The sequence below is a fragment of the Atractosteus spatula genome, chromosome 23, assembly GCF_055471065.1.
Source record: "Atractosteus spatula isolate fAtrSpa1 chromosome 23, fAtrSpa1.hap1, whole genome shotgun sequence".
In the NCBI taxonomy this organism is placed as follows: domain Eukaryota; kingdom Metazoa; phylum Chordata; class Actinopteri; order Semionotiformes; family Lepisosteidae; genus Atractosteus; species Atractosteus spatula.
Window position 1 is genome coordinate 8100238 of NC_142728.1, and position 12666 is coordinate 8112903.

At 39.2% G+C, this 12666-nt stretch overlaps 1 protein-coding gene across 1 annotated transcript in view; it reads left to right on the top strand.

The window, feature by feature from the left end:
- The window catches only part of LOC148816102 (carboxyl-terminal PDZ ligand of neuronal nitric oxide synthase protein), a 79812-nt gene that overhangs the window by 44289 nt on the left and 22857 nt on the right, over window positions 1-12666 (top strand). Inside the window, exons 3-7 of the mRNA XM_088940532.1 lie at window positions 438-530; window positions 1136-1194; window positions 3073-3181; window positions 5792-5921; window positions 6620-6780. Coding sequence (XP_088796658.1) covers window positions 438-530; window positions 1136-1194; window positions 3073-3181; window positions 5792-5921; window positions 6620-6780 — 552 coding nt within the window. The remainder of the gene's footprint in view (window positions 1-437; window positions 531-1135; window positions 1195-3072; window positions 3182-5791; window positions 5922-6619; window positions 6781-12666) is intronic.

Sequence of the window (12666 nt, forward strand, 5' to 3'; positions counted from 1 at the left end):
ACAGATTAGAGCATTTCCCCTTACCATGTTCAAGGTTTCCTATAAATCACTATAACGCTTGCTCGTAGATGTACATTCCATACATAATAAACTCAAAATAGACTGTATTTGTTTAATTATGTATTTATGCAATACCGGCTGTTATAACCCCCAAGAACTGTCCAAATACCATGTGTATGCCTCTAACAGGTAATAAGTGTTGTAAACTAAACTTGAGATACCTAAAGAAAACCTGTGAATGTTTTTTCTACTAGAAGCAAAACCGACCATCAGTTCTTAATTGCTATAGCAATTTATTTATTTATCCATTTACATAGCAATATGGATTTAATGACGGATTTCCAATGAGGGGAAAAACAACTCCACAATCCAGCGTTTTGTGACTCAGAATGTATCTATTTATGTTATGTTTATGATCTATTGCGTTCATTTTGCAGTATGAGTTCAAGGCCAAGAATATCAAGAAGAAGAAAGTGAGCATTGTGGTGTCGGTGGATGGGGTCAAAGTGATCCTGAGAAAGAAACAGAAGGTAGGCCTGAGAAACAGGAGGTCCTGACTCTCCGTGGTCATTAAAAATGTTTTTTCTCGAAAAGAGTAGGGGTGTTAATCCGGGTATCCTGGCCGAATTTCCCCCTGGTCTTTACCAATCATGGCCTCCTGATCATTTTTGTCCCCTGGCCTCTTAAACATTTTCGAATTGGCTTCGTCACTGGCGCACTTTGACTGCAGTTGCGTCATCCAAGTGTGGGCTACACATTGTCCCCATTATCTGTAAAGCACTTTGAGTGGAGTGTCCAGAAAAGCGCTATATAAGTATAAGGAATTAATATTATTAGACTAAAGCCCAGAGGGTTGTCTTTGTGTCCTAGGTTATATTCCACAAAGATAAAAAACTCAGCAATAAAATAATCTCACACCTGATCTTACCTTACAGAAGCTTCTTGGTTTCTTTTGACTCTGTCATGTTCATTGAGTTTGACTCTCAAACCTCCTGTAGCCTCTGTTTATTCTCACACTCATAAAAAAGCGCCATCTACAGTACTTGTCCAGCCTTAGCTACTGTTTTTTTTCTGTCTGTTTTCTCTTGTCCTTGCGCAGTGTGTTTAACAGTATCTTTTTAATTCTTTACGGCAGAGGAAAGAATGGACATGGGATGAGAGCAAGATGTTGGTGATGCATGACCCTATTTACAGGCAGGTGGCTTAATTGACATTTCCCTTTCTATCCCATTTCTGCCCTCATTACCACATCGATAAGCAAACACATGAGTAACAAATCAGTCTCTTCCTATTGATACTTCCCATCCGTTTTATTGACTAAGGATATGACCATGAAATTCAAAAGTAACTGAATAAGTAAAGTAAATTAATAAGTAAATTAATAATTAATAATAACTGAATAAGTAAAGTAAGTAAATGCGGTCATTTCGAAAGGACGTATTTAAATAACTAATTTTCTTAGCCGAGAAAATATTCTTAAACGACAAGGACTGAAAGAATCAAGTGATGTCAGAAATGAATGATTTGTTTTTCTAGGCACACACACACAAAAAAGGAAAACTACTCAATTGATAGGGTTTCATGTCCCTTTAAAGAACCAGTTTGCTGTTAAGACCAATAGCAAAAGCAAGGTTAAGGAATGACAAAGAACAGCAAGGTTTTTGTGAGGCCTCCATGTTTGCAAATTAAGACTGGGGAGAAAGTTGAGGTCTAGGCCTAAGCTGTGTGTCTCCAGAATCATAGACGTAAGCAAACCTTTTTAGTCTTGATAAGAGTCTAGGAGACCTGATACAAGTATTCAGAATCTTCAGAGGCAGTGAACCTTTTCAGAATGAACAATGAATCATGGGCAGGAGGACACAAGTGGAAAGTATGTGAAAGTTCATTTAAAACCCAAAACAGGAGGCACTTTTTTACCAGTGCATTGTGGGAGTATGAAACAAGCTACGCAGCAATGTTATTAAAACCCATATCCTGGCTTCTTCGAAACTGCTTAATGAAAGCTTTGGATCAGTTAGCTACTAACTGGCAAATGGGTTAGATGATGGGAATGGTCTCCCCTCATTAAGAACAGTTCTTATGGGGTGAGGAGTGGACTCTATTTAATATAGTACTTCTGAAAGGATTTTGTGTCTTGCTATTTTCAGTCAGTATTTAGAATAACACCAGCAGCATCCATATTATTCTTGTTGCTCCCAGCGCTTTGACTGCTGAAAGTTGTCATTGTTTCACTTATTTGTTACGTTTATGGTTGTATTAGAAAACAGTGTGAATTGCTCTAATTTTCACAGTTTATACTGCTCCACTTAATGCTTGTAAGTGTTTAAATACCACAACATACCCCACAGTGTACTGTAGAAACAGACCTGAGATCAGACAAGCCAGTTGGCTTCAAGTACAGCAGCCCAAGTAATAAGTGAATCTCTCTCCACAGACTAATTAGCCAGATGCGCTACAAGGTGTGACATTTTCTAAGATATGAAAATACTCAATTTGTATATAATTTCCAAGGACTGCATCCTAGTGTGTCACACAATGGTGTCCCATTACCATTTTTATAACAATTATTATAACAGTGTTCTACTTAAAGTAAATGCTGTTACATTTCAGTAGGTTACAGCAAAAGGCATCTTTCATTCTAGTACAGTATGGTTTACAGACTGAACACATTAATATGGATATCAAGTCGTTCTAGATTTCTTTATTTATAAGCTGGTTAAAGAAAGAAACAAGGGAGATATGATTGTGGCCTTGCCAAGCCTTGAACTTTGTTAAAGGATATTATTCTTCCTCAAAAACCTGTTTTTTAACTTTAAAAATGAAAAGATTTCCCCTGCATTAAGAGTTTCCAAATCAAGTCTGTTTTAAAGTACTCGTTTTCTTCTCATGAAAATATCAGTGGATTGAGCACATTAGTATGTATATTAAGTAGTTCTAGGTTTCTTTATTTCTAAGCTGATTAAAGAGAAAAACAAGACATGATATGATTGTGGAAGATGTGATATGATTGTGGCCCTTCTTACTCAAAACATGTTTTTGTATTTAACATTTATAACACATATTATATTTCAGGATTTTCTACGTGTCCCACGATTCGCAAGACTTGAAGATCTTCAGTTACATTGCGCGGGATGGAGCCAGCAACACTTTCAGGTGCAACGTCTTCAAATCGAAGAAGAAGGTACAGAGATCTGCCAGCACTAAGTCACATCTCTCATTCGCGTGTGGTTCACAGACTGAGCACTGAACATGGTAGTTCAATCAGCTGTAAATATATGATGTTCCGCTTGAGAGAAGGGATGGACGTTGTGCTTCTTCTGTGGTTTGGCAACACTTGGCAACACTTTGCCAAGTAAACTATGACTTGGGACTTGTTGTACAGAATCTATATTCTCTTATTCATTTGAGACAAGTTGTTGAAGATTGCACTGCTGTCTAGCTGCTGTTTAATCAGCTGTGTCTGTGTGAACAGCTGCTGCACTTCTTCCCATTTTTACATGGATAGAAAACACCAAAGTACCCAGTTACCCGACCTTCCCATACTCTGTGATGGCCATGAGCCACAAATTGCATGTTTGTAGATTCCTGACAGTCAGCCCTTAGTGGCACCGAACGTTTGATTACTGTGTTAATAAAGCCAAGTAATATACAGATAACACAACAAAATAATTTTAATGCAATCATAATTTAAGTAATAAGTGAAAATGTATTCAGGTTTGTTGCTTTTTTAAGTATGGTTTAGCAGTTAAACCTCAATAAAAGCAGGCACCTCTTAACTGCAGTTTCAATGGAAATAAGCTGTTCTACTGCTATAAATGTTAGTGTTATTATTTCATTTAATTTCATTTAGATTGGTGTCTCAGTTTGAATTCAGGTGTTACTGTACAAGTGCAGGACTCCTAGACATTATAAGTTAGCTCGACTCTCCAGCAGCTTAAATAAAAATAAGAATGCCTTATTTGATTCCTCATTAACAGACCATGAGAAAGGAGCAGATTTGAGTGGAGAGGTACTGGTGCATTTATATGTATTATTAGGTCTTAATCAGGAAGAAGGAAAATTGGTATTTCATTGTATTTAAATTGGGAAAAGTGGAGGTTGAAATAGGCTTTTTTAGATTCATGTCCAAATATGTCCACTGATTTCTGGAATAAGACCACCATAATAATAATAATATTGAACCTAAGCCACCAAATTGAAAGAACTTGGCAGTTATAATTTAAGTCACCTATTATTATCATTACAATGACTTTAAAACTTTTAACACATAAGTAACCAATTGTCTCTTGTTAGCATTATCCATAAAACATAGCCTCAAGCAGGAGAGAGTTAAATCTCTTCCACAGCAGTTTCTGGGATGCAAATCGGATAGAAATACTGACATCAAGGGACACATCATTTAAAGGGGAATTCCAGTCCCAATTTCTCAACCCAGTTATTTAATCTTGGTAACAAAATAAGTTCATTGATATTATAGAACAAAATGACAAATTTCTAATTAAGCACAAAATCGTTACCTTTATGAAAGTACTGTAAGTCACCATGTTCATGCAGCTCGCATTTGAGTTCCCACGAATTGCCCTTCCCGCTCACTAGTCACCATAATGGCTAGTGTAATGAGATGTATGAACGTAAAAATACAGGTTGTGCATTAGACAATTCACCGCAGAACTGTTCCAACATGATCCGCATGCAGAGTTAACAAGTAGTATTTGTCGGCAAAACCATCTCAAAGTCTGGACCAATATTTCTATTGTATTCACTAGGGTGCTTGTTTACAATGTCATAGGGCCGCAACACGTCACCGGACGTTCTGTTGCCTGGATCTGAATTGCAGAACATGGCACTGCGCATAACTGGAAATGTAGTCTATTTTGTGATGTAAATTGGTTTTACAAGTTACTGTGCATGTTTTACTGTTATTGCAGTTTGAAACACATTCATCAATGCTGCAATCTTTCTAACCTCGAAATATGAAACTAACGTTTCAGTTTCCCTTTAAATAGACAGGTTCTGCTTCACTATTGTACAGTAGTACAGTCTTTTTTTTTCTTTTAAGGCTCAACTCAAAACGGGCGAAGTAAACTAAGGAAGGTCTCTGTATTCAAAGCTTTGTACTACTAAATCCATTTTATATTGTCTGTCCCAGTACACAAATGACAGTACGGGGAACATAACGCAATCATTCATGTTCATTTAAAGTAAACTAAATAAGGTAAACTTGGCAATACCTCAAAGCTTTGTGCTATAAAATATGTGTATGATTAAATATTCTGTGTACAAAATACACCGCAGGTAAACAAATATTCATCAGTCCAAATGGGGTGACGGAATAAAAGCTTCATGTCAAAACTTCATAGCTAGAATACATGCAGTATGAATCTGAAGTAGCATAATGAAATTTTGTTTTTACAGAAAACATGAGTTTTAAGACTGTTCAATTTTACTAACACGGGAATATTTTATTCTCCATGGCAACTTCTCTCCGCTTTGACAGGCTAGAATGTCACCGTTCCGCAAAGAACTGGGGATGATTCCTTGCGGAATGTGGACTCCAATGCGGGCTTCAGAGAAAGGCGCTTTGAGGGCGCTTGTGAGCACCCTGGTGACACACAAATTTAGAAATGGGACACCATGAGGTCTTGCAGACTTGAACAGGAACGCGTAAATGAAGAGCGCAAGCCTGCAAGTTTGGGTATTAGGACAAGGCCTGAGTTTGAGGTCTGAGATCGAACACAGTCATACATTTTGAAATGACCCTATAACTGCATGTTGTTTTTCTTGCCCTTAGACCCAGGCAATGCGCATCGTACGCACAGTGGGCCAGGCCTTCGAGGTGTGTCACAAGCTGAGCCTGCAGCACACGCAGCAGAGCGCAGACGGCGAGAGTGACAAGTCGGTGGAGGAGCAGCCAGCAGAGGGTGAGCAGGGACAGGTCGTGGAGCACAAAACGATCCTCGTAATTACCCACCCAACGGCATTAAAGACAACTGCCGCGCCGCCCAAGCCACAATGACGTGCATCGACTATTTTATCATACACCGGGAACTGAAGTGATCATACATTAGGGAAAGCACACTATTAATGTGCAGAGCGGTGGCTCTGTGGCTAAGGATCTGTGCCTGTGGCTGGAAGGTTGCCGGTTCAAATCCTGCAGCCGGCAGAGGAATCCTACTCCACTGGGCTCCTGAGTAAGGCCCTTAACCCCAACTGTTACAATGGCTGACCCTGTGCTCTGACCCCAAGCTTCTCTCACTGTCTGTGTCTCATGGAGAGCAAACTTGGGTATGCGAAAAGACAAATTCCTAATGCAAGAAATTGTATAGGGCTAATAAAGTGATGTTATGTTGTTTTAGTTAAGAAAAATGAAAATAAATAAAATATAAAAAACAAAAATGATGCCAAAAAGCAGAGCAATTTGCTCCTGATATATTCCGTAACTTACATAGCTTTTAAAGACTTTGGTGGAGACCTGTGGTACTCAACAGCCCGAAGGGAATGTACACTGCTGTGTGCCAAAGTGACTAGAACAGATTGTTGGACAGCGCGTTTGTGATCATAATCTGACCTGAAACGGAAATGGGAGACAGCGTGTCAGTGGCGTTGCTGTGTTGTGCAGGTCGCCAGTTAACGGGCGCTGAACAGGACGAGGTGGGGAAGTCTGAGGTTGATCCCGAAGCATCGGCGCTGTGTGAGCAGGCTGTGAACGAGATCCTGCAGAGCCTCTCCGAGCTGGATGTAGTCAAGTCCTCTCACATCCTTAAAGACAAGAACTTTCAGGTAGGGGAATTGTCCGCTCTTAAGTCTTAATTTATAGGATACCACCTAAGAGGGTAGAAAATTTGGAATTTATAAAAACAATCCTACAGCTGTTTCCGGAAAACTGAGTTTTCTGCTTGACGATTCAAATTTAAAGGGAAGCAACAGCTGAGATTCATCTAATAAAAAAACTTAAATGGTCTGAATGGAAAAATGAAGCACAAAATTATGGATAAAAGAGTTAACAAGAGTTAACATCTTTAATTCAGAGCAGTTTGAGCTACAGCTGTTTATGATATTGTTGTATATAGCAGCAAATTGTTTGACCCTATAATAAAATTTACAGATCCAGTTTTTTTTTCTCTACAGATTACTTAACTAGGATCATTAATAAATAATTAAATATTCCATTAAGTACCAGTTTCTTTCCTAGCAGGCTTAGAGTTGTTTATTAACAGGCCTATCATTACTAGATGTAACTTATTTTCCACTATAATTTGTAAATAATTGATATTATTGCTTGTAATGTATTATAAGGACCTATCTTGGCCTTGGTTTTCCTTCGTTGATACCGACTGCATCTGAAATGAGAGAATATCAGACCCCTTGAATGATGTGAGATATGTTATGGAGGACGTCTGCACATCCAATGGTGGTGTGCGTGTCGAAAAAGTGTTCAGATTCGTCTGTTTTGATTAGCCCACATCACACTACAGTACAGTGCTTTGTATAAGACAGAGTAAAAACACTCTGGGAATGCTGGTGGCAGGAATCTTTAAGATAATGATGTCTAGGTGCAGATCCTGTCTATTTAGTGGTGGAAGCACTTTAAAAGTGCTAGGCAAATGGAGGGAATTAATGTCAATATGATCATCATCTATCTACCATCAGACTGTAGCATCCATGCTATTGACAAGAGGAACATACTATCTACTCAGACTTAGTCATCCAAAGGCCGGTCTCAGGACAGCTAGCGGGCTGTACAATAGGATATATGGTACAAGTGCATCCGCATAAACACTTCATATATTTTCAGAGTAGTGTTTCATCATGTACAACTTGTATATACAGGAAGAACCGTGAAAGGGGTGCTTACTTCTGTGTAAGGGGGTCACATTGTTTGGAGGCGGCAATACAGCCAAGTTGAGTCTTTTTTAATTGCAACATGATGAGTCAGGTTGTTGTTATCAATGTTGTTATCTCAATGTCCGGGATAATGTTATGCACATTTTGAGACCAGTGCACTACATGTTTACTACAGCAATAAAAACATCTTTAGAATGTAATTCCTCAGTCTTCTAACGTAAAAATGCCAGGTTCACTCAATGGCTTTCTTGTTCCGTGGGGAGGACCTGCATCATACGCTACAGTAACCCACCGTATGCTTCAATAGTATTGCATAGTATAGAACTATAAGTTCAAGGAAGGTACTGTTGCTGTGTCAGCATGTGTAGGCTTCAGAGGAAAAAGTAAAGCTTTATTCCATGCTGAAGGGAAAATTTCAGCATGGAGTAAAGTTCTGTGTAGTACGGGAGAAGCATATTGAATATCTGTTTAAATCTCCACCTGAAGTCAGTGCTGTACACATTTAATGTACTGTAGTAACATTTACGTGTCCCGTGCGCGCTGTCCTGATCAGTCCCTAGGCCTGATAGATTTAATGTGCAGTACCACTAAGGTCAAGTACCATACTGTATATGACCCATGACAAATAATGTAACTTTCAAAGCAACAGAACAAACCTAACTTAATCCATTATACCTCATCTGGTATCCAGGGGATTGCATTCCTAAAGTTTTTCGGACTATTTACATTGTGTTGGATTTGCTTTCAAACTTTCAAATACTGTATAATAAGTGTGCCACCTTGGCCACAATGTGATTAAGCGCCTGTGGTTTGGAGCAGGTGAGGACAGGGCTGTTGGACTGAAGACACCAGGAGCTGATGCTAAAGGTGTGCTTTTGGAAGTCAAAAAAGGCTTCCTCACCAGCCCTTTAGGGTTATATAAGTATGTGCACTTCAAAGATAGCTAAAGAAACCTGCACTAGATACCAATGTCTCCAGGGAAACGACTTTATCATCATCATGGTTGTGGCAGTATGATGATTTTCTCTAGGCGGAGGGGGATGAGCATGCAACAGGAGAGGTGGAGAGGGTGCTAAAAAATTTTATATTTTTTTTGCTTATAGAATGACTTCTAATAATCAAGACTCTGCGCCCTTCATGTTTGACAGCACAAACGCACACCCCTCCCTTCACCCACATCCACCACTTCAATTAATTTTCATCAGCTGCAACAAGCTTGGGTCTCACAGGAGACATTACAGGCCCGGCTTTGCATAATTATAACTTGCAGAAAAAAAAATCCTACCTGATATGTGGTTCTTTGGAAACTTTGGGTTTCCCACTTGTTACCAGAAGCTACATATAGTGATAGAGTTATATAGCCAATTCAGGGAAAATTAATCCTGAGGATTTTCACTGTCTCTTTCCTCACTTATTGAGCATCCATTTGTTTTTTTCCAGTGACAAACGATGTACTTTTACTTTCTTCCCACAGGGAAAAGGTTTTGCTAACCGGAGAATAGCAAGCATAATTTGGATGTCATCCATCTGTTATTAGGAAACATCTTATTCTCGGTTAGGGTCTCAACACACCAGAAGAAAAAACAATTGTTTATTTGCTCAACATTTTGCAACAGAGTGTATTATAACAGTTAGGAATATTTTATAGACGGAGAGGAAGAACTCCCATTGGGAGAAAAACCTCTGGGGCATTCAGACCCAGTGTTTGCCTCCACCTCCCGATAATGAGTTAGTGGTACATCAGACCTAATACAACATGAAGAATCTTTCAAGCTAAGGCTTGAATCCTGCTGTCCTGGGTCTGTCATCTGGATTATCCTAGGGAAGCAGCTAAGGTTTCCTGTGGCTGCCATCTTGGACCTAACATTTCACTAGACCCTGGGTTCTGACATCACAGATATCCTTGTTCTGTGATAGATGCCAGCAAAATCCAGACTGTAAATCCAGATGTAAATATGAGAAATTGGGATACAGTAACTGGGTGGAGGACCACAGTTTAAGGAAAATCAAATGAAATAACACAACCTAAACAACAGCAGCCCTATTAGATTACAAGCTAAGAAAAACACACATTTAAGAAACAGGTATTGGGCCTTGGTTTAAGACTTTTATAACTTAACTTGAGTTAAGACTATTGGGCGATCTCTTATGTGTTTTAGGAGGTCATTACAAAATGTAGGAGCCCTGAAGATAAAGGTCCTGTCATCGACAGTTATTGTGAAGATCTTGGGGTTACTGGCTAACTGCCATCTTTTGACTTGGAGTGCTCTGCTTGGTGTGTATGTTGTTTGCGGGACAGTTAAATATGGGTGAACTAGACCTTTTACATCCTCTATTTAACTATATATTTGTGGATTTTTTGGCATTTTCAACACGCAGAAGTCTGGCTATAGTGCAGTTGTGTATCCCATTACAATAGTTTAGTCTGAATGTAACAAGAATGCAGGTGTTTACATGGACTTCAACATATTGCACCAACAGTCTAAATTTTGATCGGAGGTCTGCCCTCTCCAAGAAGAAGTGTGGATTCAAAAATCTTGAGTAGAAAATTTCTTTCATAATAGAGATAAAAGAATATCCCCCCCCCCCCGTCGGAAATTAAAATTGCATTTTCTCCTTACGACAGCCGATTGATTTGTTGTTATTTTCGAATCCCTTTTCTGCTTATCTCTACTAAAGAAATATTCTTCAATCCCATATGCTCAGCCTTATGTTGAATTGTAAGAGTTCAGAAGCCTGATTGTGTGCTGTGAATCACAACAGTAACAGATTTCTGTTGTCTGCTGAAAGGCATGGTGATGTATGAGGTCTCGCATCCTCGGTTCTTTACAGTGTCACTGAAATAGATTTTTGTTTCAATAAGAAGGCCGGTTTCTAGATTGAATATATACACAACATTGATGAATTTGGGACACGGTTATTTGTTGGAATTAATATCTGGAATATTTATAGTACAACAGCATTGTAAAACTTTACCCTAAAAGAGGGCAGTGTGGCAAAGCAGGTAGGCCTCGGGACCCATAACTGCTGGGTTATGGGTTCAAGTCCCTGCTGCAGACACTCCTGATGTAATAATAATCAATAATTCCTTACACTTTACTGTAGAGAGCTTTTTTCTGGACACTCCACTCAAAGTGCTTTACAGGTAATGGGGACTCCCCTCTACCAACACCAATGTGCAGCCCCATCTGGATGATGTGACGGCAGCCATAGTGCATCAGTACTCTCACCACACACCAGCTATAAGTGGGGAGGAGAACAGAGTAATGAAGCCAATTCATAGATGGGGATTATTAGGAGGCCATGATTGGTAAAGGCCAATGGGAAATTTGGCCAGGATACCGGGGTAACACCCCTACTCTTTTCAAGAAACACCCTGGGATTTTAATGACCACAGAGAGTCAGGATCTCGGTTTTACATCTCATCTGAAGGATGGCGCCTTTTTATAGTATAGTGTCCCCGTCACTATACTGAGGCATTAGGACCCACAGAGACCGCAGGGTGAGTGCCCCCTGGCCCCACTAACACCTCTTCCAGCAGCAACCTTAGTTTTTCCCAGGAGGTCTCCCATCCAAGTTTGGGCCAGGCTCACTCCTGCTGAGCTTCAGTGGGTTGCCAATTGTGAGTTGCAGGGTGATATGGCTGCTGTACTTCAGGTAAGGTACTTTCCCCTCCATTTTTCCAGTCCACCCTGTCTAAGTGGGGGCCAGCATGACTGGTGATAGGCATAGATCTCATCTCGTCCAGGGAAGAGTCACATGCTCTCTGTTTGCTAAACGCTATGGAAACCAGGATCAGCTCTGAACTGATCAGCTATTTTGGCTCTTATGTGAAAACCATCATCCTTCTCTGAAAAAGTTACAATTTCAGAAGTATATCTGTAAGCAAATCTATATTTGAAATCAATTTTTAGTGCTTAAGCATGCTGTGTAATGTTTGGTTTCTTAAATTACTACACTGTTGATGAGCACTATGATTTCAAAAATTAGATAATAGCGCCCTCTGGAAGAAAATATGTGCAAATGCTTAAAATGAGATTTTTTTAAGCTTGCCTGAGTCATGTCTGAGTGTCTCTACATGTGAATATGGTCTGAGGCTCAAAGTACCATTTTAAGAAATTGTGTTCTATAACAGTGCACAGTGCTACTAGGTTTATTAGACTTCAGGTTGACGTGTATGGTCGGGATTAGATGCAGATTCATTTTTTTGATTGCCATTCAATCTCTTTTTGTGTACAGGCTTCATCTTTGCTTTCTGAAAGCTTTTCTGAACACATTTTTTTATTCTGGAAATGTTTGTCATCAAGTAAATTACTTAAAAAAATAAATAAACCAGACTTTAAACAGTATTGTGAATATACGTTGATATTCATTAAAGTAATAATAAAGGTCCACTGCAATCTACTTGTAGAAGTGTACAGTATCATCCATTCTAATAAAACAATCATATTTACATGTTACCATTGTACCTGGAATGAGCTCTCATTTCAAGTCTGTTTACTATTGTACGTTTAACAATGCTTATCATTAATTCACACACAGTATTTAGTGAAGGGTCCAGTCCAGTGGTGTGTTATAGCTTTTTATGTTTTCTGAAAACAGCAAGCAGTCCTTACAAGAGTCAAAAGAAACTGACATCATCTTAAAAGGGAAGATGGCAGAGAGAGGAGTGAAGAAGCAGAAATCAGTCTGAAGATCTATGAGACTTAATGGTCTTTTCATGTTTCTGAAATGACTTTTGTCCTTGTGGGAAGACTAAGGCTTTTGGAGGACCATTAAAATAGACATCTGTGACAAGACTATTTTTTCTGTTCTGTCCCC